Raw genomic sequence first — 26,951 nt, forward strand, 5'->3', positions numbered from 1 at the left:
AAGTAAAATTTTTCCAATAGTTTTCAAAAGCACCGTGAAAAACAAAAGAAAAATTAAGGAAAAACGGGAATTTTTACGCAAAATCTGTTTTCGAGAAAATTGATTTTGGTTTTTGGTGTAACTTTTAAACGAATGACTGTAGATACATGAAAATTTCCCCGGTTGTTTATATTTCCATTTTCTATACATGATAAATTTTTCAAAATATTTTGATTTGTTTTGAGCTGTTTACGGACAATTCCAGTTTCCAATTTAATTAGTTTTTTTTTCTATGAATGTCAATAAAACTTTATTTGTTGAGTAAAAATACTTGAAAATTTAATACAAGGCTCCTATACTATATTGTTACAATGACATTTGAAAAATGTTAAAAATCCTTAGTCACAGTTTTTTTTTATTACCATTTAAAGTTCAAAATTTGACAAAATATGGAAAAATCACGAAAATTACCTAATTATGTTGAGTTTATAATTCGTAAAAATTTTTCTTTTTAGAACTATGATTTTAAAATGTGATACAAGATTCCTTATAGGATAATCTACCTTTATCAAACAAAAAATGTCTATAAGAAAGTCAAATTAAATTTTTATGAGCATTTGAAATTCATATTTTTATAACATTTGATATTTGCTCGATTTCTCATGAGACGATTTTCTTATTTTGTTGTAATTAAAAAACGAATGACAGTAGAAACTTGAAAATTTCTCCTTGAATGTAAACCTTTTTTTACATTTTTACAATAAGTTACGTCAATTCAAACAATTTATATATAAATAGTATTTATATATTGTTCACATTGTTTGGTTACAGTATGAATTATTTATGAGAATCGTTGTTTTTAATTGTCAATCCTTAGCTATAAAAATTGAACATTTTATAATTTTTAAATACGTTTTAAAATACGGAGAGAGAAAGAGGAGAGTCATACGTTACCAATTTTCTTACCAAATTAATTTTTTATTATTTTTATTTTTATTTTGCTGTAATCTTTTATTTTTATTTTATTTTAATGTTAGCCTCAGCAAAGGTTTACTAGTTTTATTAGTCCTTATTACCTATTGTTAAATTGTGTCTTTACTATTTATGCCGGAGCCATATGCTAATAATAATAAGTAGGGTTGCGGCCTTACATAGATAATATTCGTAATATTCTTACCTTTAAGTTTAATAATATAAATTTAATAGTATTTTGAATGAAAGACTAATTAGTAATTACTTGTTTACTTATATAATATACTATATAGTAATATAAAAGTTAACGATACAAAATTTGATTTTCTGAACGTTTATAATTTTATTGTACATTTGTAAGACGTATAGACAATAAATACGCCCATAGTGTTGCTCTCTATTATAAGTTATAACTATAGATCATTGAGCAAGGACTCATGCATTTGCATATTTTTTCTAGTAAGCTTTATCGTGTGCTTAGTAAGTGCACAATACATTTCACTATATTTGTGATCAAAGTTTTGCAGTGCATATATTTTTGCATATTTTATAATTGTTAGGTTTAAAGAATATCTTTTTGTTTATAAAAACATATTTGTAAGTTTTTAGTGCATATTTTAATAGTTCAAAATCAACAAAGGTGGGCAAGTTAATTAAAATAATTCACTCTAGTTAAGTTAAGTTAAGAGGACACAAGATCGATAACCTATTTACCTGGAACTTTTTTAAAATTTTTAATCCTTATCTATAAAAGCTTAACATTTTATACATTTTTAACTTAAACTAAATAATTTGTAAATTTTCAATTTGAAAAATTACATTAAAATTTGAACTTTAAATGATTATAAAAATAAACGTGACTATGTATTTTTATTATATTATTTTTACGGTATTTGCGTATTTATAATTTTTCGATGCAAATTGCATATAATTAAATGCATTTACGATTTTTAGTGAACAAATGTCCTTGCTCTAATTATAATAAAAATTATCTATTATTCCATATAATGCAAATAATAGGTTTAAAATATATGGAGATATTATAATAATATAATTATAATATAATAGGTAGGTACTCAAATTTTATAATTTGTAAACATTATCGTTGTATATAAAAATTCTATATGATGATTATTAGCAACATGAAATAGTTTATACAAAATACAAACAATTATTTTATCAAGTACATATAATTTTATTTTTCTTCTGCTTATACATAAATACATATATATATATATATATATATATAATTAATTAATTATAGATTACAAAAATCACCTACTGTACAATTTTATTTAGTATCAAATTAACTATTTTTATAGATATATACAAATCATATAAATGCAATAAAATGTGCATGTAAGATATTATTGTAGGCTATATCCATTTCTTCAGATTATTGAGCATGTACCTACTTACATTATAAAATACATATCTTACATATTATATATATATATATGGGTAGGCTGACTCAGGGTGGAACTGAAGCCTTAAACAAGCTTGTGGCGAGTAGGGATATTTTTGAGTGATATATAAAGTACAATGAACATTTTATTTCCGTATTAATTAATAATTAACTTATATGAGTTCATATGAGAATTCGAGTTTTGTTTAAATATTTTGAACAAACTTTGGTTTGTTTATATTTTATTTAACATTACATGTATAAATATTTATAAATATTATAAACATTTAACATTTTTTACATTACAAATTACAAAATCACGCGACGTGAAAATAACGCTTTCTGTTTGACAGAGCCTTTAATTCCTAAGTGATTTTCTGGAATATTTTATTCTGGAAATGTTAGTATTATTATGCTCAATGTGTTGGTGAAATCAGAATTTCTACACCGTATTATCTACATCGTGAAATTAACAAATTGAAATAATTTTTAAAAAAAATCCCAAGTGGTAAGGGGGTTGTAATCGCCAGGTCACCCCCCAATAAATCCACCCCTATATGCTGTGTATAATGATCAATATCTTTAAGTATACGCCTACCGCTTATACCTTACATTTATAGTATTTATTGCCTATTTAATAGTGTATTACCAACCTATATAATATACTACTACTTTTTGTCTTTTTGTGTTCTCGTGAAGTATTCTACCACTAGAGTTCCGAGTTTTACAATTCTTATAAAAAATGTTTATCATATATTATGTAGGTAATTAAATCTGATTTTTTGGTCAGTTGAAATGTTAATAATATATTTTCTCTATAATACAAGATATACTTTGGTAAAAAATATTAATTTAAATTTAACATTAATTATCTTAATATTAATAATTAACCTAATTTAATATTTTACATATAAACGAATTGATTATTAATACAGTATCACATAAATTTAAAAAAAAAAACGTGCAGCATACTAGCCATTAATGTAAAATATTATTCACTATTACAGTAAGGCAAACTACACGATATTATAAAATCCATTGTATACGCGTAATAAATTTAAAATATTTGGCGCCACTATATAAGTTGAGCATTATTTTATATAAATAATAATCATATTATTTATATCATCATTATAATAAAATAATATACCGTATCTCCTATCTATTCGTATATCCGCTGTAGGTAGTATATACAATGTACAGTTGCGTCATGAGAATTTTTATACGAGGGGGAAGTTACTCAGTTGCCCCTTGCAAAATTTGCATATACTTTTTTAGATGAGCAAGCAGACTTTTTACTACCTAATCTAAGTCATATATATCGGAGTTAAGTTTTTAGGGATAGATGCGGGTTGATTTAACTTCAATGTTGGCCCCAATAATAATTAAAAAAAAATGCGTGACGCTACTGTACTTATGTTCTCGCGTAAATGCCTATAGGTACTTAAACAATAAACGGATAGATACGAAAAAGTAAGAACATTATAAATAGGGGTGTGTTACGTCATGGGCTCAACAAGGCATTTGTTTTTTTGAAAAACTCTCGTGACTTTATTGAATAGTACCTATTCACAGTACGGTATATTTTATTATTGTATAGAATATAATATACAATAATATGGACTATATAGTACACGACAATAATATGATATGATAATATAAATATAGTATAAACGGCGAGGTGTATTTTCTTCTATATGTTGGTATACGATGACGTTTAAACGGTTGCTTTCCTATATAAATATAAACGCACACTAAGGACGAGGCATTGCCGGAATAGTAGACACCAATTCGTGTGCGGTGGACCTGGAGCCCTTTGGTTTGCATACGCATCCACTTTCCACTAGCACGTAATCCTGGCCGGTCAGTGTCACCGGTCCCAAAGGTATTACCAGGAACAAGTATGGTACGTAAGTTTGCGTACACTCTCCTCTGACCATGTCGCACTCGTTTGATCTGTAATTAAAACAAAAATCAGTTTCTCACGCGATCTAAAAAACTGTGTTCGTATGTACATCATATATGTTATATACTTATATATTATATAGATATTAGGTACCTATTATAACCATATAATATATAATAGGTATATATTACTTGTACGTAGCTGCAAATTGAAAATAAGCAACAGTGTAAACGTTTAATATTTAAAATAATAATGATAAGACGAACACGTGGAGTTGAACGGTTGAACGGTGGATATAATAGGTAGTTAAAACAAAAATATAAAACTTACTCGCAAACTTCGTAAACGACTTGTTGTAACAGATCCGGGAATTTTTGAACGATAGTCACAGGTTGGCCAGACGTCAGTGACACACCGTACATGGGCGCAGTCGTATTGTATCTGGTGCGGCACAGTCTGTTTGGCGTTTGACATAGTTCACGATTGGCTGCTGGTGTTGATCCATATTCTCGGGCTGAAAAATCATATAAATAATGGTTAATAGTTTATACATTTATACGTATTAGTTTATAATTATTAGAAATATTCACGAAAGTACCTATATAATAATATTATGAAGAATCTAAATGACTTTTGTCAAATTACGAAACATATATTATTGTATTATTATAATTTATCAGTTAACACTAAACAACTATACAATTTTAAAATTAACATATTATCTTCTGAATAGAATTTGAAATTTGTAATATTGATAAATGTATTATTCATTTATATGCATAAAATTGTAACACTTTATTTTTTTAATTAGTCGTATAAACTATTATAACTATATTAATATCGTTGTGGAGTGTACGATATTATGTATTTTTTTTTTTTTTTATTTTATTTTTTTTTTATTAGCTTTTAGTCGGATACTATTACAGCTCAACAATTATATACCATACATATTATAATAAAATATTGTACATTATACATGATAAGAAAGCAATTAAGTTAGAAAGGTATATACTATTTAGACAGATAAAGAAATAACATTACTATTAAGTATGGAAAACATTTTACAGAAATAGCTATGGAGATAAGGAAGTTTTGGGGACTAATGTGTGAAGAAATGAAGAGAGGAGAGTAATTAGAGGACTGATTAAAGAATTGAGGTTATAGTGATAAAGTTAGATAATAGGTCGGAAAAATTATCTGTGAAAGAATCTTGAGTCCGGGTGGCTTCAGCGTATGATTTTGGTCTGGAATGAGGGTTTAGCGCCGGAACTTTGAGTGGAGAAGCATTGAGGAGTCTTGAGTTTTTTTTTGAGCACTTAGGAGAACAGGACAGCCCCTGAAGTTGGCGGTGTGGTCCCCGGAGCACAGGGCACATTTAGCCGGACTATTCCGATCTTTGGAACATTCATTTGTGTTATGGTTTGCACCGCATTTAACGCAGCGCGCGACGTGGTGACAATAGTTTTGCGTGTACGCGATTGGCATTTATGGCACTGAGGAGGACCGCGGTTCTTTTTGTGTGGTTTTTCTATAATAACTTTGGTATTAAGTAAAGACGAAATTTTAGTGATATCCACATTGTTTGTATCTTGGGAAACTTCTATAAAAAATAGAGGTAAGGGGCGTTTGTTTTTATCTAATATGTTTTGAACACGTACGACAGAATGTCCCAATTCAGATAGAGCAGAAACAATATCAGTTTCAATGGTAGAGAAGTGTAAATTTCTGATAACAAATCTGACTGGACGAAATTGACGAGGTTTGAATGTGTGAAATTTGGCGTCGGTGTCATTTAAATGATTCATAATTATGTTGAAATTTGACATACCCGAGGGATTATATTAATATCATATATTTAAAATTAATTATTAAGTATACCAGGTGATACACTCATTATTTTAAAACAATATTTCTGAAAAAAATGTATATTTATTACTATTTTTTTCATTATAATGACACCATACATTTTTATTTCATATTCCGAAGCAGTTCATTATTCACAATATTTCAATGTAAGTACCTATAAAAATCAAATTTCGGAGAAATAGTTCATCAGTTATTATAAGTATTTAAAGTAAGTTATAAGTAGGTAACTACCTAATTAACTAACTGTCTGAAATTTGATCTTTGTTGATTAAAATACTTCGATTAATATTCTACTTCAGAATATAAAATTAAAAAGTAAAAAAAACTTAAGAAATTATAACGATAAAAAATATAGTTTATTTTCAGAAATGTTGTTTAAAAATATATCAAATTGAAATTATATAAAAAGAATATTTTGATAAAAATCAAAACTTTGAAATAAAGAGTGTATACACTCTACACTATTAAATGGATCATACTGAATATGCACTGTAGTAACTTTATTCGAAACCAATTTTTTTCTAGAAGGGATCAGAGCTTACGCTAATGGGTAGTTCTAAATTAAAATGGACAATTCCAAAAACCAATTTGGTCAGTATCAAAAATCTTGAATTTTCTGTATTATTGGCATATGTAATATTGTTTAATTTAATTATGTATTTTATTTGATATTTTTTGTTTGGTTTTTAATATTTGTTGTACTATTTTCTGTAGCATGTATCAAAGATATTCATAATTTAATTGGTGCAGACATAGATTTAAAAGAATTTTCATTGGAGTATGATGAAATTATATCAATGGAAAATATATATAAATTACGAAAAATGAACCTTATTAAACTAGTAAAAACATTATGTAGCTCAAAACATTTTCCAAATGTTTGTACAATGTTGGCGTGAGTGGCAGATGCAAAACCTCATAGTGCTGATGTTGAACGTTTGATAAGTGCCAGCAACTTATTAAAATCACCATTACGCTCAACTATGAATATTGAGACAGACAACTTGAGCTTATATATAAATTATAATATGCCACCATTGTACGTTTGGGATCCTAGGGACATAGTTTACCATTGGAAACAAAAAAAAGAAACATCGAGTCCTTAAAAGAAGAAAAGGAAAGGAACAAAGTTATTTTGGTGGAGTTTTCTTTGAAGCATCTGGTAAAAACAAAATTATCGATAGTGACGATATTGGCGAAGACACTGAAGATAAAAAAAAATGTTTTTAATTTGTTATTATTATTAATAAATTGTAATAAATAAAGTAATGTATAAAGTGTTTACATGTGTAGTCAATATATAGTTTGGTAGATAGTGGTTGCTAAGCGAATTTAGCGAGCTACAAATTTATTTAATCTACATTTATATAGGTACAAAAATATTAAAATGTTGGGCAGTTCTAACATTTTCTTAGCGCAAGCTCTGGAAGGGATCAAAATGTATTGTGTTCAGAAGTACTTAAAAGGGAGTTTGTAATTTGCTCCAAAATAAAGATAATATGCAATATGCACCATCGCCATCGGATAGACTATGGGTAGTTGAAAATAGTGTTTGCAATAATATAATTTGAATCAAAATGTATAGGTATCGAAATGTAAAAGTTATTCGATTATCGAGTATTCCATTATTCATCGATTATTTGATTTTCATTATGCTGCTTATTTGACTGACAATTATTGTTTATAATATTTCTAAGACACTTTATTTTTAGCACAAAAATATATTCTCATAAATGTATTATAGATATATAGCTACAACAATATCTGTAAGGCGTAAGCTCTGCAGCTTGTATAGGAAGAGTTAAGTTGTAAATAGGATCGTGGTTTATGTAGTGATTGTTCTACCTGTTTTATAAATAAAAACCAAACTTAAGTAGGTAATTATGTTAGGATTATAATTTATAGATACTCTTTATCAAAATTGTTTATAAATAATTTTAAATCATTAAATGTTTTCAAATTATATTTTTGCCTAAAATAATGCATTTGTTATTTGTTATTATAATGTTATATATTATTGCTATAACTGTTATAACTTTACTTATAAGGTAGGTAGATATAGTAAATAAAAATAAAATAACCGCTCAGAATCTATAACGGAGTATTCTATGTGACTGCGTGTTATTACTTATTAGCTGCTCATATCTCAATATATTACCTCTAGTCTATATGGTAACTTGTACAGTTGTACGTAGCTAAGTACTATCGATTTAAATTTTGGTGTAAATTACAATTATTTATTATTGCCTGAGATGGTGCAAAGTAGCAAATTACATATATATATTTTGATGAAATTTCCAAACGCATTTCAAAAATGTTGGTACTTGATGTGAATTTCACATGTTGAATATATTTCGGATCAGTTTTGGTGCGAAGTCAATTTTTATTGTTTATACCCCTTACGAGGTTGCCTGAAAATGGAAATGGAAAATAGAATCGTATTCAATTTTTATTTTTTGTTGGAATTGTATATTTGAACTGAATCGTATTTACTCGGAATAATTTATCATTGTTAGTCACATTGGTACTTTAAATAAATTTACAGTGATCCGTATTTCATGATATTAATATAATATATAATTAATAAATAATACATTTGTATTGAATCATATTATATTTCATTGGAACCAAATCGTATTAAAAAAAATATTTTGTTGAAAATATGTGTATGACTTACGAGTAATTGTTCCGATAACTGGAATAACACCCAGATTTTACCTATTGTTTGTGATATAGGTACGAAGACGTAGGTACTAACTTAACATCAAGCTGATTCAAAGAAATACTTTTAAAAATATAATAAAAGATAATTTAATATAAGATGTGGTATTTATTTAGGTACGTAACTGAACATTTCTATAATTTTTAATAAAAAAAAACTTCCATTATTATTATTATTGAAATGTCAAGTAGTAAATATAAAAAAATATTATTCTATAATATTATCGTAATAAGTAAAGTATAACATATTGAACATTCAAAGTATTTTATTATAATAATAATAGTAGGTACCCATATAATGATACCCTATAATAATATGATATATACCTATATTAGATACATAAGAACTATTTCACTATTTTTATTTAGGATACAAAATTATATACACTTCATTATTGAATTTACAGGCACTTATTTATTTTGTTAAATATCCGAATAAAACTCGATTCGTTGCGCAGTTGTTCAAGTAGGAATATAATGTGAAAAACGTTTATTTCTCGAATAAATGATCTAAAGTTTTACATATACCTAGGTATGTATTATATATAATATATATGACCGATATTTCGTTTCGAGAATTGTTACATTTATTTATGATACCTATCGATTTAATTTTACCTATTTTTTTTTTACTCTTTAATTGAATGGTAGTCATGGTTAGTGGTCGTACAAATGTACAATGTGAGAAGCAATAAACAGAACTAAAAAATGTCAATTATCTTGTCAACGTATTATATTAAAAATAAAAAATATAAACCAAGTATCAGATTATATTTGCTGAAAGCCTAGAAATAAGTATAATAATTAATAATTATATCAGAATTTTTTATTTATTAAATTTACAAATTGAATCTAAATGTTCTTATTTTTCAATAAATAATTAATATATTATATACATTTTAAATTTATTACTTTTTAGATACTTAAAAATTAAAATTAATATTTAAAAAAATGATTACCAGACACTTTAAAATTAACTGTACCTAAATAAATTGTAAAGTAATAAGAAAACCATCACATTATATATTGGTTAGGTTTTAAACTTTAAGCAAATACTAAAAAGTGAATAGGTATACTACTTACCAGTTCTACTGATCGTGTAATCTTCATTGTGATTATTAATTTTATAGGTTTTTAGTAGTGTTTCTCGTACCGTTTCGGGACTAGGTTTCGAGCCTGCGTTAAAAGCGTCGCGTCCTGTCCTTGATGATCCCCAGTTGTGGGTGCGTCTATAAGTGCCGGCTACTATCGACCTGTACATTTTTGTATAAATAAACAAATTTTAAAACGAACTGAATGTACGGATTTTAAATTAGTGTAATTTCCGAGTAAACGGAATGGTACCAAACTAATAATAATTGAATTGTTCAATGACGCCAACTAGGTACAATTACAAATCTGGGTAAACTAAACTGGGTCGATTTTTTTTATCAATTTTTCCTATTGTGTCGAACTATAAAGATTTTTATTCAAACATATTTTGTACTTACTCAGGATAAGGTTTACCATTGGGACCGATGCAATCCAAATTATCGGTAAGCGCGTCACCCCGCAAGTATTTCAGTGATTCACCATTTCCGCCACAAAGTTCAGCCCACGTATACTTGCACATGGATAGTACATAAATTATATGCAATAACTATAAAGATAAAATAGAATGATTAGAATTAAATATGAATAAAACATTTACAAAAAACCTTTCAAAATGTGTAATTAAATACGCAAACGTCGCAAACACAGAACAAGTCACCATAAATGTAAGCTAAGAACTATAATTATAAATAGGGTAAACTAATCCGTCAATTAAAAAAAAAAATTTTCATTTTTTAAGACCAAAATTGTATTGTTTGTTTAAACTATTGTTTATTTAAAACATTTTAATAAAAATATCCTGGTATATAAAATATTAATTCTTAATTCCACGAACTTATGGGTTATTATTATTAATTAATACATTATGATAATTATTTCATACTTTGAAGTAAAAAAAATTCACAAATTGGTACGTTTATATAAATTATATTAAACTGGTTTTGTAACCAAACTAATATTTAAGCAGTTCACTGTCCAGAAAATGATATTCAAGTTCTGTTTATTTAGGGATATTTTTCAATAACTCTAGTCATTTTAACACAATGTTGTAGAAAAATTAAATTTATCCAAATATGTGTATACTATCTGTATTGGCATTATGATTGCATTTTTTAAACTCAATAAAAATGTAAAAAACAGTTTGAAAATAAATGCCGTATGAAAAATATAATAAAACGTAAATTTACAACAATTTCTTGATGCCAGTTACTTTCTACAGACAGTAGTATATAACACACTTGCAAATGTATACAAATACATAAATGTATATGCAACACGTAATAATATAAAAATAGTATCCTAATTGTATAATAATTATATAGCATTATAGGTAGATATATAATACATGAGAAATACCGAAAATTGAAAAAAAAAATAGCTAAGAAAACAAAACATCGCTTCACTCAAATGTCGACGTCTTTGTTATAATATGTATGTTGTATTTAAATAATAAAACACTGATTGACCTACTATATACTATAATATTATATAGTTTCAAAGACGCTTTTGTAATTAATTGTGTAAATAGAAACCATCAGTCGCCGACGGTGTGGTTTTCCGGCAATATTCCTGCATATAAACGTGAGCGCGCGCGCATGTGTAATGTGTTGTGTGTGTATATATTACCGGAAATGTTGACAATTTAGGAAATGACGACAATTCCTAGTAAATGTTGACAATTCCTAAAAGCGGAAGGCAATGTTATTACCGCCTAGGAATTGTCATAATTTCCGTAGTTTATTAGGCAATGTTATCACTAGGGCTCGGAATTTGATGATCTAAAAATATATCAAAAAAAATGCATAAAATGACATTTATTAATTTATTTTTTTTAAAAAATAATATTAAAAATGTATATTTTACTGTAAAAATTGATAAATATTGTTTCGAAACAAATTATAATTATTATAAATTAATTAAATAAAACTATATATTATAGTCCTTTATACTCTATATAGAAGACACTATCGAACTAATAATGCTGTCGAATACAAATTAAATGAAAAACGGAGACACACGGGTATATAAAATAAACTTATAAAATTATTTTATATATCTGTGTGGAGACATGAAATTATATCAAACACGGGTTTATGTCGATTGCGATAACCGATTTTAAACACGCGTGTGTCCCTGGCATAAAATAGTAAATTTGTTGTCAACTGTCAAAGTTGTTCAATTACACAAGATCAGAAATAAATCCTTGCAAACCAAATTTATTGGATCTAAGTACTGTTTTAAAATCGATAGGTCAAGCAGAAAAACCGTTATCACTTCGGGAGACAGCTACTGTAAATAGTATTTCAGGGGCACAAGGATATACCCGATGTCAATGTAAGACAAAATGCAAGACGAACAGGTGTGCTTGCAGATCGGCATCTAGAATTTGTAATTCTAAATGTCATGGAAGTTTGCCATGTGAAAATAAAAATGAGTAACTACGTATACAAATCATAAAAAAATTTTAAAAAGCTTAAATTACATAAATTAAAATGTTAATAAAATACTTGTTTATTAATTGATTATTTATTAAGGTGATAGTAGATTAATTAATAATTATGTCTGAAAAAAAATAATATTTAAATAAGTCAGATTAAATTAAAAAAATGTGCCATCTAACATCTTTGCCTACTATCGTTAGGAAATAACATATACTAGGCGATGATATCATTTCCTTCCGATTTTAGGAATTGTCATCATTTCCTAAATGTCAACATTTCCGGTAACATATATTCATAATATCTGGACCAAATGCATATATACATTCATAATATGTCTTTGGGGGTATATTATAGTACAGCCGAGTGTGTTTGATGTGTTTATAAAAAGACAAGGAAATAAAAAAAAAATCACCGTATAATAACGGTATACACGCATTATTACGTCCACGCCGTACGTTATTTTCATTTGCCATTTCCGATCAGCAAGTATTCTACAATCGTAAAATACATATCATATTATTGTAAAGTGTTGATATATTTTCAATTGTTGTATTGATGCCTGTGACGGTTGCAGACTGCAGTGACTAGGAAATATTATTTTTTAGCCACTGCCGCCGAGTGATGAAGTGTATAAAACAAAAATCACGTGAACGCAATTTAAATATATTTAGATATTGTGCGTATCATAATGATATAGGTACTTGCTAGTCATTTCGGAACGAACGTTTATACCAGCTGTACGGCGACGATGTGTAACCTTGACCGCTACGTATGAATCGTATATTCGTATATAAATATTTAACACTATATTATAGTCTATAACAGGAAATAGGTAGGTACAGCGACGGTTACAAACGCAGTGAAAAACGCGACACACTCAAGACGTGTGTTGATCGTCGTGGGGTCCGATCGTAACGGGACCGCCGCGCCGCCGCCAGAGACTTGTGCGCGCGTATCCCACATGCGATTGGGTGGAGATCGGGTGTACAGATACCGCGGGATAACCCACATTTTTATACCGGCTTTATATAGCCACGACGACGTTCGACAATCGGCCATTCGTATACCACGCACGGACTCCAGCTGGCGGCGGCAGATATTTCGACGATGATTCATGGTGATTGCTCCCGAGACCCATTGACCCAAATTCTCACGACGACGTAATCGCAATATTATTATTATTATTATAATAATTTATTATTGTATTGTTTTATTCCGGGTCTGTCGGCGCGGCGCGGTGTACCTATGCGAATTACAAGTTTTGCTGGTCTCGTACATCGTATGGAACGGGACTATTATTATATACGGGGTGATTCACGCAGCATGCCCACCCACCGGCCACTTTATCCTATATAATGAATAATATGATGCTCCAATTCAAATTCAGGTTTTTGCAAATTTTAGTAAAGAACGTTTTATTTTTGATTTGTGTACCAACTTCTTTTTTTTTTTTTAATAAGATAAGCACCTTTTTTATTATTGTTTTAAAAATGTTGACGCGTCCAATTAAAATTTAAACGAATAGTTTCTGAGTCATTAAACAATTAAACTTTATATACTTAGGCTTATAGTCATTAGTCCTTAATAATGGTTTTACATCACATATAAAGCTTACCTATAGTATGTAATATTTAGTCTAGCGTACTATTTAGTAGGTACTACTCATTATACTCGAACAATCACAATCTACATAAATTGTAAAATTGTAATACATTAATTTATTATATTAATAATATTACTATAATTTTCGAATCATCATACCCTCCCATATTCTACACCTATTATATACTATTATCCTTCGTACACATGGTTTAATAACCCAAAAACTAGTTTCAAATTTCGATTTAAAATTATCGACTTGATAAATTACAATGAACAATTTGAAAAAATGCAACATTATATGAATATACAGGGTTGAGCATGCTTAGTGAATCACCCTGTATATCATGTACATATACGTACTATATATATATGATAACGGCCGAACAATCGTGTGTGGTGCACGGACTGTGCATGTATAATATTATTCCATTGTGAGTATATAACGTCTTTAATCTATATGCATATTTGTGAATCAAAGAGATTTGTCTCCATACACAACATAACAAAATATATATAAGTATACGAGTATTTAAGTAAAAGTAATTGAGTAAAAGTATTCAAATACTTTTTTAAGTATTAAATAACTTTTTAAATACTTTTTTTGTATTAAATACTTTTTGGTATTGAATACTTTGGTTTTTTATTTCGAACATTTTATTTTTATTTGAAATAATTGGTTGGAAAAATATTATTGTCAACTACAATAATAGAATAATAGTTTTATTTAATATTCTGTATTTCTGTGTTAGCCGAAGCCCAAAGGTTTGTGAAAACCAGATTTCTAAAAAAAGTTATTGAATATTGAATAACAATTAACAATATTCCCTTTAAAACTATAAGATAACTATTAAATTACCTACTACCTATGTGTTTATATTACGATAATGAGAAACCCACTTTAAAAACCAAAAGTATTGGAAAAGTATTTGAGTAGTATTTGAAATACTTTACAATTAAAGTATTTGAGTAGTATCTTAAATACTTAAAAAAAAAATGTATTTGAGTATTTACTCAAGTACTTTTTAAAAGTATTCTTTACAGGACTGACTATTAGCCAGTAGGTACTTCGTACCTATATCGATCGTATCGGTGTAATTATATTGAAATATCTGCTACGGATTTGTTCGTATATTTTCGATATAAATTGGTTTTTTACGGGTAATAGGTACCCTAATACGACAATTTTCGTAAATGCATAAGAGTTAATAAGGAGTTTAAAGATATCCGTTAGGCCATAAAATATGTACACAATTATCTTCTCATCGCGCGGTTTGGATTTATTGCAGAACGGTATTTTGACAAAAATATATATACATCAATTACGTTTTTCGCTTCGGTAGTGGCAATAAATATCTTAGTGATGATTGTCTGACCGCTTCTATGTTGCTGTAAAAGATAATAGTTCGTACTAAAATTAAAAATACATAACATTTTGTCATGATTATATTTTTCAGCTTAAGATTTTCATTGCGTCTATGATTACAGCATCCTTTATTCCTTTTAACATCAGCTGTGTTCTTATTTAATATATAAGTACCCACGCATTATAATTGCAGTTTGATTTAAGCATAATTTGTATACCTCTGCAATAAGCACTTAAAAATTTAAATTTCTTTGTTCACGTGGATTCGATTTATAAACACAATTATAGCAATATCAATGGGCATTTGTATACTTTAAATCATAAACTATTAAGTATTAGGTACTTATAGAATATTGAATAATCCGGTAAAAAGTGAAAAGCCTGACTTTTAAAATATTTTTATTCGTTATTCTACTCTTTTGGATACAACTATATGAGTTGCCAGCTATATAGTTCTGCACTAGACGTATATACATTCTACCATAATGGCGGCCTATGTACTATGTAGGTATTGTAACACCTAAATACATATAATTCGCTTCCATTATGCGATACACATATATATTAGACATTAAAAGATTTGTATTATGTCCTATATGTTCTTTTAAGTATGTTATAACATAACGGAAAAGTAATACAACGTGAAAATCTATTTAGTTTCCATGTATAAGTTTTATAGGTTCTGACTTTGTGTGCGGAGAAAAAAAGGCTAATGGTTTTATAATTTGAAATCACGCAGCTAGGTAGTTATCTACCTACTATGTACGTGTGTAACACATACGTCGAGGTCTACACAAAATATATTATATTGCATTGCAATAATATAATATAACTCTCACGACAATTCGATGGGTTTATCAGTCATCGACAGAGTGGTGCAGTGAGTATTATGTTATTGTCTAGCTTGACATATATATTACATTATATATAGAACTGCATACCTATAGATTTCTTATAGAGTATTTCAATTAATACCCACTGTTTGAAAAATGTCGTGGCATCGTGGTACACATAACACATCACACCTGCAGAAATGGTTCACAGAAGAGAATGCCTCACAGAAAAATTGATAGTGAGCTTGGATTATATATAATAAATATTATATTATACTATATAGTACCAAAAGTAAATACAAATATATCGGTCGTTGTCAAATATTTTGATTTTTTCTCAGCGCGTATATACAGTACTTATTATAAATTATAATATTAGAATTCTGTGCAGGGTGCCGTATTATAAATCTGTTTTACACCCATGAGCATATGCATATAATATATCCATGGGTGGAATCTACCGTCTTTATTCTAGATAATTCGAAACGCATATTAACCAGTTCAATATTAAACCTATATACAGTATACACAGTATCCCTCGATGATATTATTTTCAAACCATCATTATATTCGTATTATCTTAATATATTAAAAAAGGCGCATCAGTACAAAAGATACACTAATCTATACAGTAGCATATTATTTATTGTGTCTTAGGTATCCCGTTGGTTTTTAATCCAGTAACTAGTGTATATAATATGTATACATTTGTGTACACGATATTTGCTAATACATACTGGTTACATTTAGTGGTTTCTCTTTTCGTATTATTTTTGGTGCAAACTACTAACCATCCGTCCAAACGCCATCACACGCGTTCATTATTATATTATTTACACTGATAAATGATAATACACTGTATGGAATAACTACTGATCGTGAGTCGTATCATACATACACACAATAGAAATAGGTAACTCGTAACTGTCCGTATATATAATATACAGGTGTTTAATGTTTTAAAACAGATTACGAGTTATTGAAAATATGATTCGAATTTTATTATACACTAGTTACTGCCAAAATTCAGCATAGAAAATTATTTTTTTAAATTAATCAAAATATGTTTATATCTCTATAGCAGTCCCCACTACGCCGTCCTTTAACAAATTTTGTGTAGCCCACATTAAAACTGAAATTGTACATTTGTACATTATAAAATCCAACATTTTCCACTTTTAAAGAGTAGGTAATTAAAATAAAATATTTATACTAAAATTACAGATTTTAACAGGAATACCTTCCTGAGTATCACTACGTCGCCCAAATTTCATTTTTTTTGTCAGAGAGGAGGTAGAGGGGTATTGTTTTATAATGTTCCTATAAATAATACAACTGACTCACTGTTTTGGAATAGTGGTTCCTCTAATACTTTCACCGTGCAATAAGAAAGGATTGGCCAAAATTCGCATTTTAAAGAGGTGTTCAAACAGGGACATTAAAGTTCACAATGGAAATTGGAAATTTTATTTTTATTTATTAATAGTTGCCATTGCAGGTTACAGTCTACAGTAGAAATTAATATTAATTTATTATTGGTTATTCGGGCAAATCAGGTGCAAGCTTGCATCAAATAAAATTATTGAACATTGCCTACTAAGGTGAAAGAGTTACCCTTTATCCGCGATCCAACTGCACTTACTGCAGCAAGTTACACCCAAAATGACTTGAACAATCTTAATTTTTTTTTTAGAGTTGCGACTTTTTACGAACAATGAAGTGCACGGGTTCAGCTAGTTTATTGTATATAATTTGAATTTATAATATCATAAATCATTATATCAACAAACTGAAATTAACGTATAGGAATATTTAAGAAATAGTATAATAAAATTATATGAGAAGTACTTAAAATAATTAGGTACCTATGATATTGATCAAAAAGTATAAACTACAGGGCGTTTCAAAAATAATGCACCGATTTACCAGTGTAGTGTATTTACCTGGCTGTGATGGTTAAATGATTTTGTCAAGGGGGGGGATGAACCATTTTTTATTATTGAAAATATTATTTATGGTTACCATATCTTAAGCATTGATAAAAAGGTCATGGGGGAATCTATCCCCGTTTAACCGCTACGCTGGGCTAGCTGGTATCAGCGAAATAATTAATAAAGACTTTATCTTTCACAGAGACACATATATGATATAGTTGTACAATTATATCACCGACGCAAATATCAACAATTGTTAGAACTACGGAAATGTCTCAAAAAAAAAAAATCGGAAACCTATGTAAAATTATAAGATCTTCAACTGTTCTATAATAAGTCATTTTGACGTGCGACTATAGTAGTTTTGGCTAAAATCTAAAAAACAAAAAAAAATTGTATTTACCGCTATCTCCTGATAATGTGGGTAAGTATGCAAAATTACATATTCCTATGGACAATTTCACGGTCGTTAATTTTTCATCTATATTTTTTAGCAAAGGTGGGCATAAACTAGTTAAAAAGTTAAAATTAAGTTATAAAGTTATTTTTTTTTTAACTTTTTAACCTAGTTAGTTAATTTTCTAATCAATTTATGAACTCAACTATAGTCTATAGTTTAATTGACAGTTGAAATAACTTTACTCAGTTTATTTTAAAATAATCCATCAAGTTAAACATTTTTCGTTTTTATGTTTTTATACGTAATTATTAATACTAAAATAAAAATAAACCAAATATCCAATACTATAATAATACAAATATTTCTGTTATTTTTCTTGATAAAACAATTTTGTAAATATATATATTTTAGTAGATTCGATAGGCATAATATTATATGACCTTAAATTGCTAGGTATTTTATATAAATAAATTAATATTTGTTAAGTTATTAATTAGGATGTGTTGGTATAGTTTAAATATTTAATAAACATGTAAAGTAGAATATGATACAATGGTACTTACATAGAATATAGGTTCACTGTATATTACGATGAATGATCAATAAAATTGTTTATTATAATTTAGGAAATAAAAGTGTAAGATTTAACAAGTTATAGTGTAAAACGGAAAAAAGGGTACGCACTCCTTCTTAAGAGATGGAGAGCTATGCACAAGGTGTAATTTTTTTTTTTTTGGGGGGGGGGGGGGCAAACATACAAAACTTTTTACAACATTTACAAAATATATTATTTATTAGCCCACTCGAAACGTCAAACTGTCGAAAATGTACAATAAGATAAGTAATAACACATAGGACGCAGTGGCGTATTTAGTCTTTTTTGTAGGGGGTGGATGACAAGAATTTTAGCTAACAGATTACGATGTAAAAATTATAATATAATAATAGACATGTATTTAAAGAGCCATGGGGGTGGATTTGTCCCCAAATCCGCCCCCGTAAATACGCCCCTGATAGGACGTATATATACTATATATATTATATACACTAATAAGGTTGTCATTTGTCATGCTTCGAGTTGTAAATTATTACGTAGGTACTTTTATCATAGGTATTTGTAGACTATTGTCTAGTAAATATAGTCACCAGAATTATGATAAAAAAACGTAATTACTAAATACTAATGTAGTAATGTGCTATTATTAGACTGGCAAGAAACTTTCAGAATAAATTGTAATTTTACAATATTTTCAATAAACACGTGTATATAGAAATTGAATCCTGTAACTCTATAGAAATATGAATATCTACGAAATCCACTAGGTACTGCACAGTGTTAAAGTGGAAAAAAACAGTCTAAAAACATAGGGCAACCACGCGCGATGGGTGGGGTAAAGCAAATTTCCCCTTCGCACAACAAAAAATAGCTTTACACGGCGCATGGGTCTCGACGTGTTTTTTTTTGTATAAAATTTTATTATTTTTCTAAATCACAACAATAATAGTTCGAAAACAAGTTGTTGACGGTGACAAACGTGACGAGAGACCAGCAATAACTGTATTAAATAAATATGTAATTATCATAATAATTCAACTCGTATAGGTATGCCATGTAGTGTGTGCCGTGTGGTGCGGGTAACTTATAATTATTTTAGTTTTTGTATATTATAAGTAAATAATAATTTCCGTTAGGATTTTTTTTTCTTATGGCATTATAACTACACGCATAATAATATACGTATATGCGATATTTTTTTTCCTCGGATGACGCACCGGAAATATTTACGGGAGACTCGACATGAGAACCGGTCTATGTTGATTTTTCAAGAACAAAATGAATAGGTAAATAAATATTGTTACAGGGACACATATACATATCCTATATAATATATAGATGTACAGTATTCTTCCAAGATACGAAATCCGTCCTATACGGTAGTACGGTACTCGCCGCCGTAGATATGAATGAAACTTTTAAACGAACAGTAATCGTAATTGTTCCCGAGTCACGCGTGACGCACGTTTATACGGACATTGCGGTCCGCGCGGATTCCTGCGGTCATTCGTGCTGCAGTCATTGAACTTGCAGTGTTTTTGTTTCCCAGCCGTTTTTCTACATGAACGATGCTAAATAATTTAGTTAGGATTACATTTTTCTTTTTTAAAAATGGTTTTTTACTATTTCTTTATCATATTATATATATAGGCACCGTCAGCTGTCGTATATAATATATATATATATAGATTTGCTTCGACTCATGACAAACGTGCGTGACCGACAACCAATTAGGATCTTGTTCGTCGTTAATCAGGATCACAAAAGAAATAACTCGTTATAACCCCTCATCAAGCCATCCAACACTTAAAAAGAGTTACATGGAATATCGATTATCGTTTACGGGACTGCGTCGGGGATAATCTGACTGGTTATATACAATACACATAATATACCAATATACTTATAACTTATAAGTTATATTATTGTTATGTACAAATGAGAATATGGTTGTCAGATGAAAACGCGTCTCACTCAGATCTGAATACGATTATTATATCTTAACCGTGTTCGTACAGTAGATTTCTTGAAGAGCATTTGTATGTATATTATGTATGTAGTGATGTATGTATAACTGTTTAAAATATAAAATGGAATTCCACAGAAATACCTACACATAACTAGGTTTGTTTCAGTGATACCAATTCAAATCGTATTGGTTATGTATACGTATCATTAATCATTATTTATGCGAGTTATAAATCCGGTTTATGATTGATAAAAGTGTTTATTTTAAACTTGAAAGTGTAGGCGTGTAGCCGTGTAGGTACCTGGTGATCAAAATATTTAATTTTTTCGTTCTGAAGCGCGGAATAAATATGTCATAAACTTAATTTCAAATTTCAGTAGGTATATATTATAATATATATATTATATTATATACTTGTTCAATATTGTTAGGTAATAGTATGTACCTATGTGCTATGATATTATAGGCATATAATTAGAATGAAATCTTCGGTTTCAGAAATATCCATAGATACCTAATATACTAATGTATAATATTATTTAAATTTTCAGTAAATATGTAGTTAATTTAATTCATACAAAACCATATCACGTTGAAAAAAACTGAAATAATATAAAACCTATTGAAATTTATTAAGATGAAAGTAAGAAACATTTTAAAATGATTTAAATAAATTACCGAGCGGATTAAAAATGTGTACCTACGATCTACAAATTATTCTACATACATCAATATCTACATGGAAATTAGGTAAATTTTAAACGCATAATATGGGTGGGATGAATGATGATGATGAGTTAGAAATTACTTTTAAAAACATACACAAATTATTGATTGGTTATTGTTTACGATTATTATCAATCGACAATGGAAACGTTTGCCTCAAAACATTCGATTACTTAGAACGAATTCAATAGATACACCGTAAACAGTGCTATAAGATTTAAATTTCGTTGGACCTCGATTCTATTGTACTAGGTTTGATTATATTTATCTATAATCATTTAAATCAATAGTGTGACGATTTGAAGTTTCTACTAATTTTGAGTACCTATATCTATTAGTATCTAGAACGTTCGCACATAACACGATTATATTACCTATATATCTGTATTATTAAACATCTTATATATATTATACCTACCTAGAAATTATTGATATTAAAATAATCATAAATCTTTTATATAAAATATATTATTAAAAGATTTACTTAGAAGATTTATTTGCACAATATTTGCAAAGTGTATGAAGTAAATACAAATAATATTGTATAATATTTGTTATACACTTGCATACATTTCAATATTTAATTTAAATACATTATACATATTTAGGTTGCATTAACTTTTTTACTCAACATAACGGAATAACTTTGTGGTCTTTCTTTATAAATACAGTACACACATAATACCTACTACCCGTCATTGTTAAAACTTAAAATTTAATTAAATGTAAAGGTAAATTATTCAACTATTAAGAGGACGCGGCATGTGTTGTATCCGTCTTATACACATAAGACATGGTAAATTTTCGTTCGCTAGTTTCAATAGGGTGCTGTCAGTTTTCATATTAGAGTGAATTGACTTATTATCTGTGTTCTTTCGTTGGTTTTTTGCGATATTTTAATTTTTAAGTAATTTATTAGTATATAAACATTAATATTTTAAAATGCTCATAATTCACTTAAAAATTAAAAAATCGTAAAAAACCAACGAGAGAACACAGATAATATTGTTATATAAAAGTTTTATAATAGGTCAATTCACTCTAATATCAAAACTAATAGCAAAATATTGAAACTGGCGAACGAAAATTTACCACGACGTATGTGTATAAGAGGGAGACAACGCAGCGGGTGCGACGTCCTCTTACGTTTTACACGCAAGTGTTGTCTATTTATTTCCGTCGTACAATCGTACAACATATAAGATTTTCATTCAGTAGAAACAATAAATTGTGTACAGTTAGCTTTAATATTTCAGATAGTTGAACTATCGTCAAACTTAAAGGTGAGAATATTATTTGTGTTTGCACGTATGGTTTTTAATTTTAATGCTAGTTATGAGCATTTTTAAATATTTTACATGACCGTAAAGTCGTAACTACTTAAAAATTGAAATATCGTAAAAAACAAACTTATCTTAAATATCTTAAACACACAGATTATGTTCTTAATTTCTTACCATGTTTGATAATGTTTGATAACTCATTATAATATTACGAGTAAAGCTATAACTAGTAAACCTACACAAAATTGGTTCTAATAAACGTAAATTTGCTCATGTCGTACATTTGTAAGATATGTGACAAGTTGACAAAACCTATACGTTTTTATAACTAGGTTATACATTTTAATTAATTAATTTTTTCTTTCGAAATAAAATGTTTATTTATTATCTGTACAGAGTACATAAGACATGTATTAAACTATAACTAATAAGTACAGTTGGTAAGTAAATCAGATTATAATATAATATATAATGTATTAGGTACATACAGAAGTAGAAAATAGGAAGTCGCAATCCCCAAGATATTACTTGTTTCCCAATTATTTGACAAAAATACTATTAAAATAATAAATGTATGTACTTCAAAACTACATTTTGTTAAACTTCAGCATCCAATAATATGTTATCCTATATAAGACTAAAAGTTCCTCTTTAGTCTTATTGGCGTTAACAAATAATATACAAATAAATACAGCATAAAATGTATATGGTTGGCTATTATAGTACTTATTGTAATATATTAATATAGTCCATCTATTTATCTGTTAAAATATTCGAAATGTAATTCTTACTAACACTTTTGCTTTTATTTTTAAAGTCTGTAGTAGCTGATACATTAATTGTTTTATAATATGTCTATATCTATTATTATAAAAATTAGTTGTGGCTTATTATCAAAGTCTGAGATAAACGTTCAAATTTTAGAATTAAGCAAAATTAGGATCTAGAGTCAATAAATAGAATATAAAAATTACTAGATTATATTACATATATTTTTTTACCGGGTTTTTGCTGATAAAATTATAATATTGATCATTGGCTGATGTGAGTGATTCATATAATATTATGACTAATACATATACTGTCCTACAATATTCAGGGCAGTATTTAGGTTAGGTTCGGTGGTGAACTTGTCAAATTATTTTTATTGTGAATCCACCCCCCAACCCCCAGCCCTCCTGGAAAATGGGCAGAAGTGTTCAGTTTTGTTATTAGTCAGAATTTAGAGTAATGTCAATAATTGACAATTTTTTATCATACATTTTTTTTCTCTTTCCTTTTCAAACCACAAGTGAAATGGTTTTTCAATGCAATTTTTTTTTTAGTCCATTGATAACTTTTAATTTAATATACAAAAATAAAAAGTTGTTATGGACTTATGGTTATAATATTTTATATTTTTATAATACCTAATTGTTTTTATTATTGCAGAAACCAGTAATTGAAATTTGAAACATCTTAGAAAACATTATTATTACAAGAAAATACTCTAATATAATTATCACAATACTATATTTCATATTCGGGTATTTTAAAGTTTAAGACAACATTCATATGAGTTGTATTAAAGTAATGAATATAAATAATTGGATTTATATAGTACAAGTAGTCGGTGCTATCAAGTATTAAGTCCTGAAATTCACAGACCTGAACCACGTCCTCTTGCTCTATTTGCAAGTCGATAAATATGGTATTCAGAGTCAACAATTTTGTATGACACATCCCCCCCCCCCCCCACACATCACGGCGCTTTTTTCTGGAGGTAGTCTGTAGGTATCTAACTATACTTATATCAACGACAATATACAACGATTTCCGACTTTACCTTGAACGAAGACGACCGGTGGTGGTAACGAGGAACTCCTTTGGCGGTGACGGTCATGGTGACGGCGATCGCGGGCGTCCGTTCGACTCGACCTGATGACTGTTCACCGGTAACGATAGCTGCTGTAGCTGCTGCAGTGTCAGGCTGCGTTTATGATGAGTAGTTACGAGTGATCAGGCTGGACGACAGCTACTATAGCGGTCATGTCCCGTGTATACGCGCGCGGTGGACGACCGATTGCTACTGCGCTACGCGAGGTTGTCGTATATGGTCGCGCGCGCGTGTTTTCCGTTTTGCAGCCCCGCGGCGGATCGTCGTCGCGGCGGTGCACACGCGCGCGTCCAACACTGGTACGGGTGTTTTTAGTTTTCAATTTTATTCGCAGAAACTTTGCGCGACGACGACGACGTGTATTTTTGACAAGAGTAACGCGCACGCGGAGGAGTCAACGACCGGCTTGGACTTCGGATGGCTGGTGCTCTGGTGGTGTTCTGCGCCGGAGCCGACGAACGCGATCGTGACCCCTACTATTATAATAGGTACGCGCCATGGTCGTTGACGGATCCACCCCACTGCCGTCCCGCGCGACTCACGAGATCTGGCCGACTCGGACCCACCCGCCCGCCAGCCATCTCATCGACGACGCGTCGACGCCACGACGGCGGTGTAATGTTTCTACGCGCGGCGGCTACAACCGGTCTACGCGGACGAGCGCGAGCTGCACTCGTTCGCGCTTAGAATTGCTTTAGTGACGATTTCGCCACAACACACACCGCCTTGACGTTAATCTGTCATATTTTTTGCTCTGCTGCTTCCACGCTTAAATATTTTATTATAATTCTCTGAACTCGAATATTTTTCGCCTTTTCAGAAATATTTCTTCTAATTGTGCGCACCATTTGCTTAAACCCGATACTACACATCTTTCTACCCAGAGATTTATGATTATTTTTTTTTTTAAGTTTCAGTTTGAAGGTTGTAGAGAATCACAATGTGTTAACTGTAAATATTATAATTTATAACTTATAACGGTTACTTCTCCACCCATGATGATCGCATGATGTTGATATACATATAATTATAATTTATATAATATCCATTCGGAACTTTAAATTTAGGTACCTATATAATATACAGAGTTATTTATCAAGCATGATCAACCCCATTTTTTTTTTAAATAAAAAATGTATTCATATTCTGATTTTTGGAATTATAAAGTATACCTTACTTAATACTTTAAGACCATACTTTTAACTATTTACATTTTTAAATCCATTTACTTCGTGTAATTTTAATTTTAATTTATTTATTAATTAATAGTACTTACCTAATTTATAGTTTACAAATTATTATTATTACTTGACTGTTGAATTTTCATTCGACGATAATCGAAGCCACAAATGACGAAAACCCCATCAAAATCAGCAATAACAAAAGTTTTAAATTAGAACTAATAATACCTAATATGAAATTATGAATACCGCTGTTTGCGTCGTGTCATTGACCATTGTATTCGATCTATTTACTTATTTTACTTAATCTATATTTTCTTTAAAAATTAGACAGTAATCCAAAACACGTTTATTAAAATTTTATTTCATAAAATATGACAAATTTTGATTAAAAACAGGTCAAAATGAAAAATATATCTAAAAGTCCCGAAATAGCACTTAAATCTAAAATTTGCAAAATATGCAAAATTAAATTTGAATTTGAATTTTCTATATCATGAATAAAATTTTAAGCATACTTTTTTCTTTTTAAAGCATTTAAAATAAGTACCTGTGCAAATTAATAGTATAAAATTCTTACGGCGTACCTTGTTAATAACTAATATTAATCCATTATCCATCAATATTTCATAATTTGTATAAATTGTTAGAATATATAAATGCTATATTCAATATTAAATATATTTTATATTTTTGTAAGACCATCCTTAAGGGGATTCGATACCGTGATTTTCTGTTTTCGCCTAACACACGCGTTATATAGTATTTTAGACGTGTTTTTTGCCAAACATACCAATGTATCTAATGAAGCGATAATAATTCTGAAAACAGATTTGAATTCGTCAT

General features: G+C 28.9%; 1 protein-coding gene across 2 annotated transcripts; it reads right to left on the reverse strand.

The window, feature by feature from the left end:
- Positions 1-3,883: 3,883 nt before the first annotated feature.
- LOC100159444 lies at positions 3,884-25,378 on the reverse strand. Of its 2 annotated transcripts, none has more exons than XM_001951637.5 (5): positions 24,874-25,378; positions 10,340-10,488; positions 9,933-10,102; positions 4,593-4,776; positions 3,884-4,312 (listed from the first exon to the last, which is right to left on the reverse strand). In XM_001951637.5, the coding sequence occupies exons 1-5, from the start codon at positions 24,928-24,930 to the stop codon at positions 4,111-4,113; spliced, it is 762 nt and encodes a 253-aa protein (XP_001951672.1). In that variant the 5' UTR covers positions 24,931-25,378; the 3' UTR covers positions 3,884-4,110. The 2 variants fall into 2 exon arrangements, with proteins under 2 accessions (XP_001951672.1, XP_016659550.2); XM_016804061.2 differs by lacking the exon at positions 24,874-25,378 and adding an exon at positions 12,795-12,959.
- Positions 25,379-26,951: the final 1,573 nt, after the last annotated feature.

This window comes from Acyrthosiphon pisum, chromosome A1 (assembly GCF_005508785.2).
Source record: "Acyrthosiphon pisum isolate AL4f chromosome A1, pea_aphid_22Mar2018_4r6ur, whole genome shotgun sequence".
NCBI lineage: Eukaryota > Metazoa > Arthropoda > Insecta > Hemiptera > Aphididae > Acyrthosiphon > Acyrthosiphon pisum.

Bases quoted from the DNA above. Each gene is read 5' to 3' on its own strand.
- LOC100159444 (XM_001951637.5), bottom strand. From the start codon at position 24,930: ATGACCGTCACCGCCAAAGGAGTTCCTCGTTACCACCACCGGTCGTCT. The intron at 10,103-10,339 runs GTAAGTACAAAA...AAAAATGTACAG, and splicing joins AATGGTAAACCTTATCCTGA to GTCGATAGTAGCCGGCACTT. The intron at 4,313-4,592 runs GTAAGTTTTATA...TTTTAATTACAG, and splicing joins GTCGTTTACGAAGTTTGCGA to ATCAAACGAGTGCGACATGG.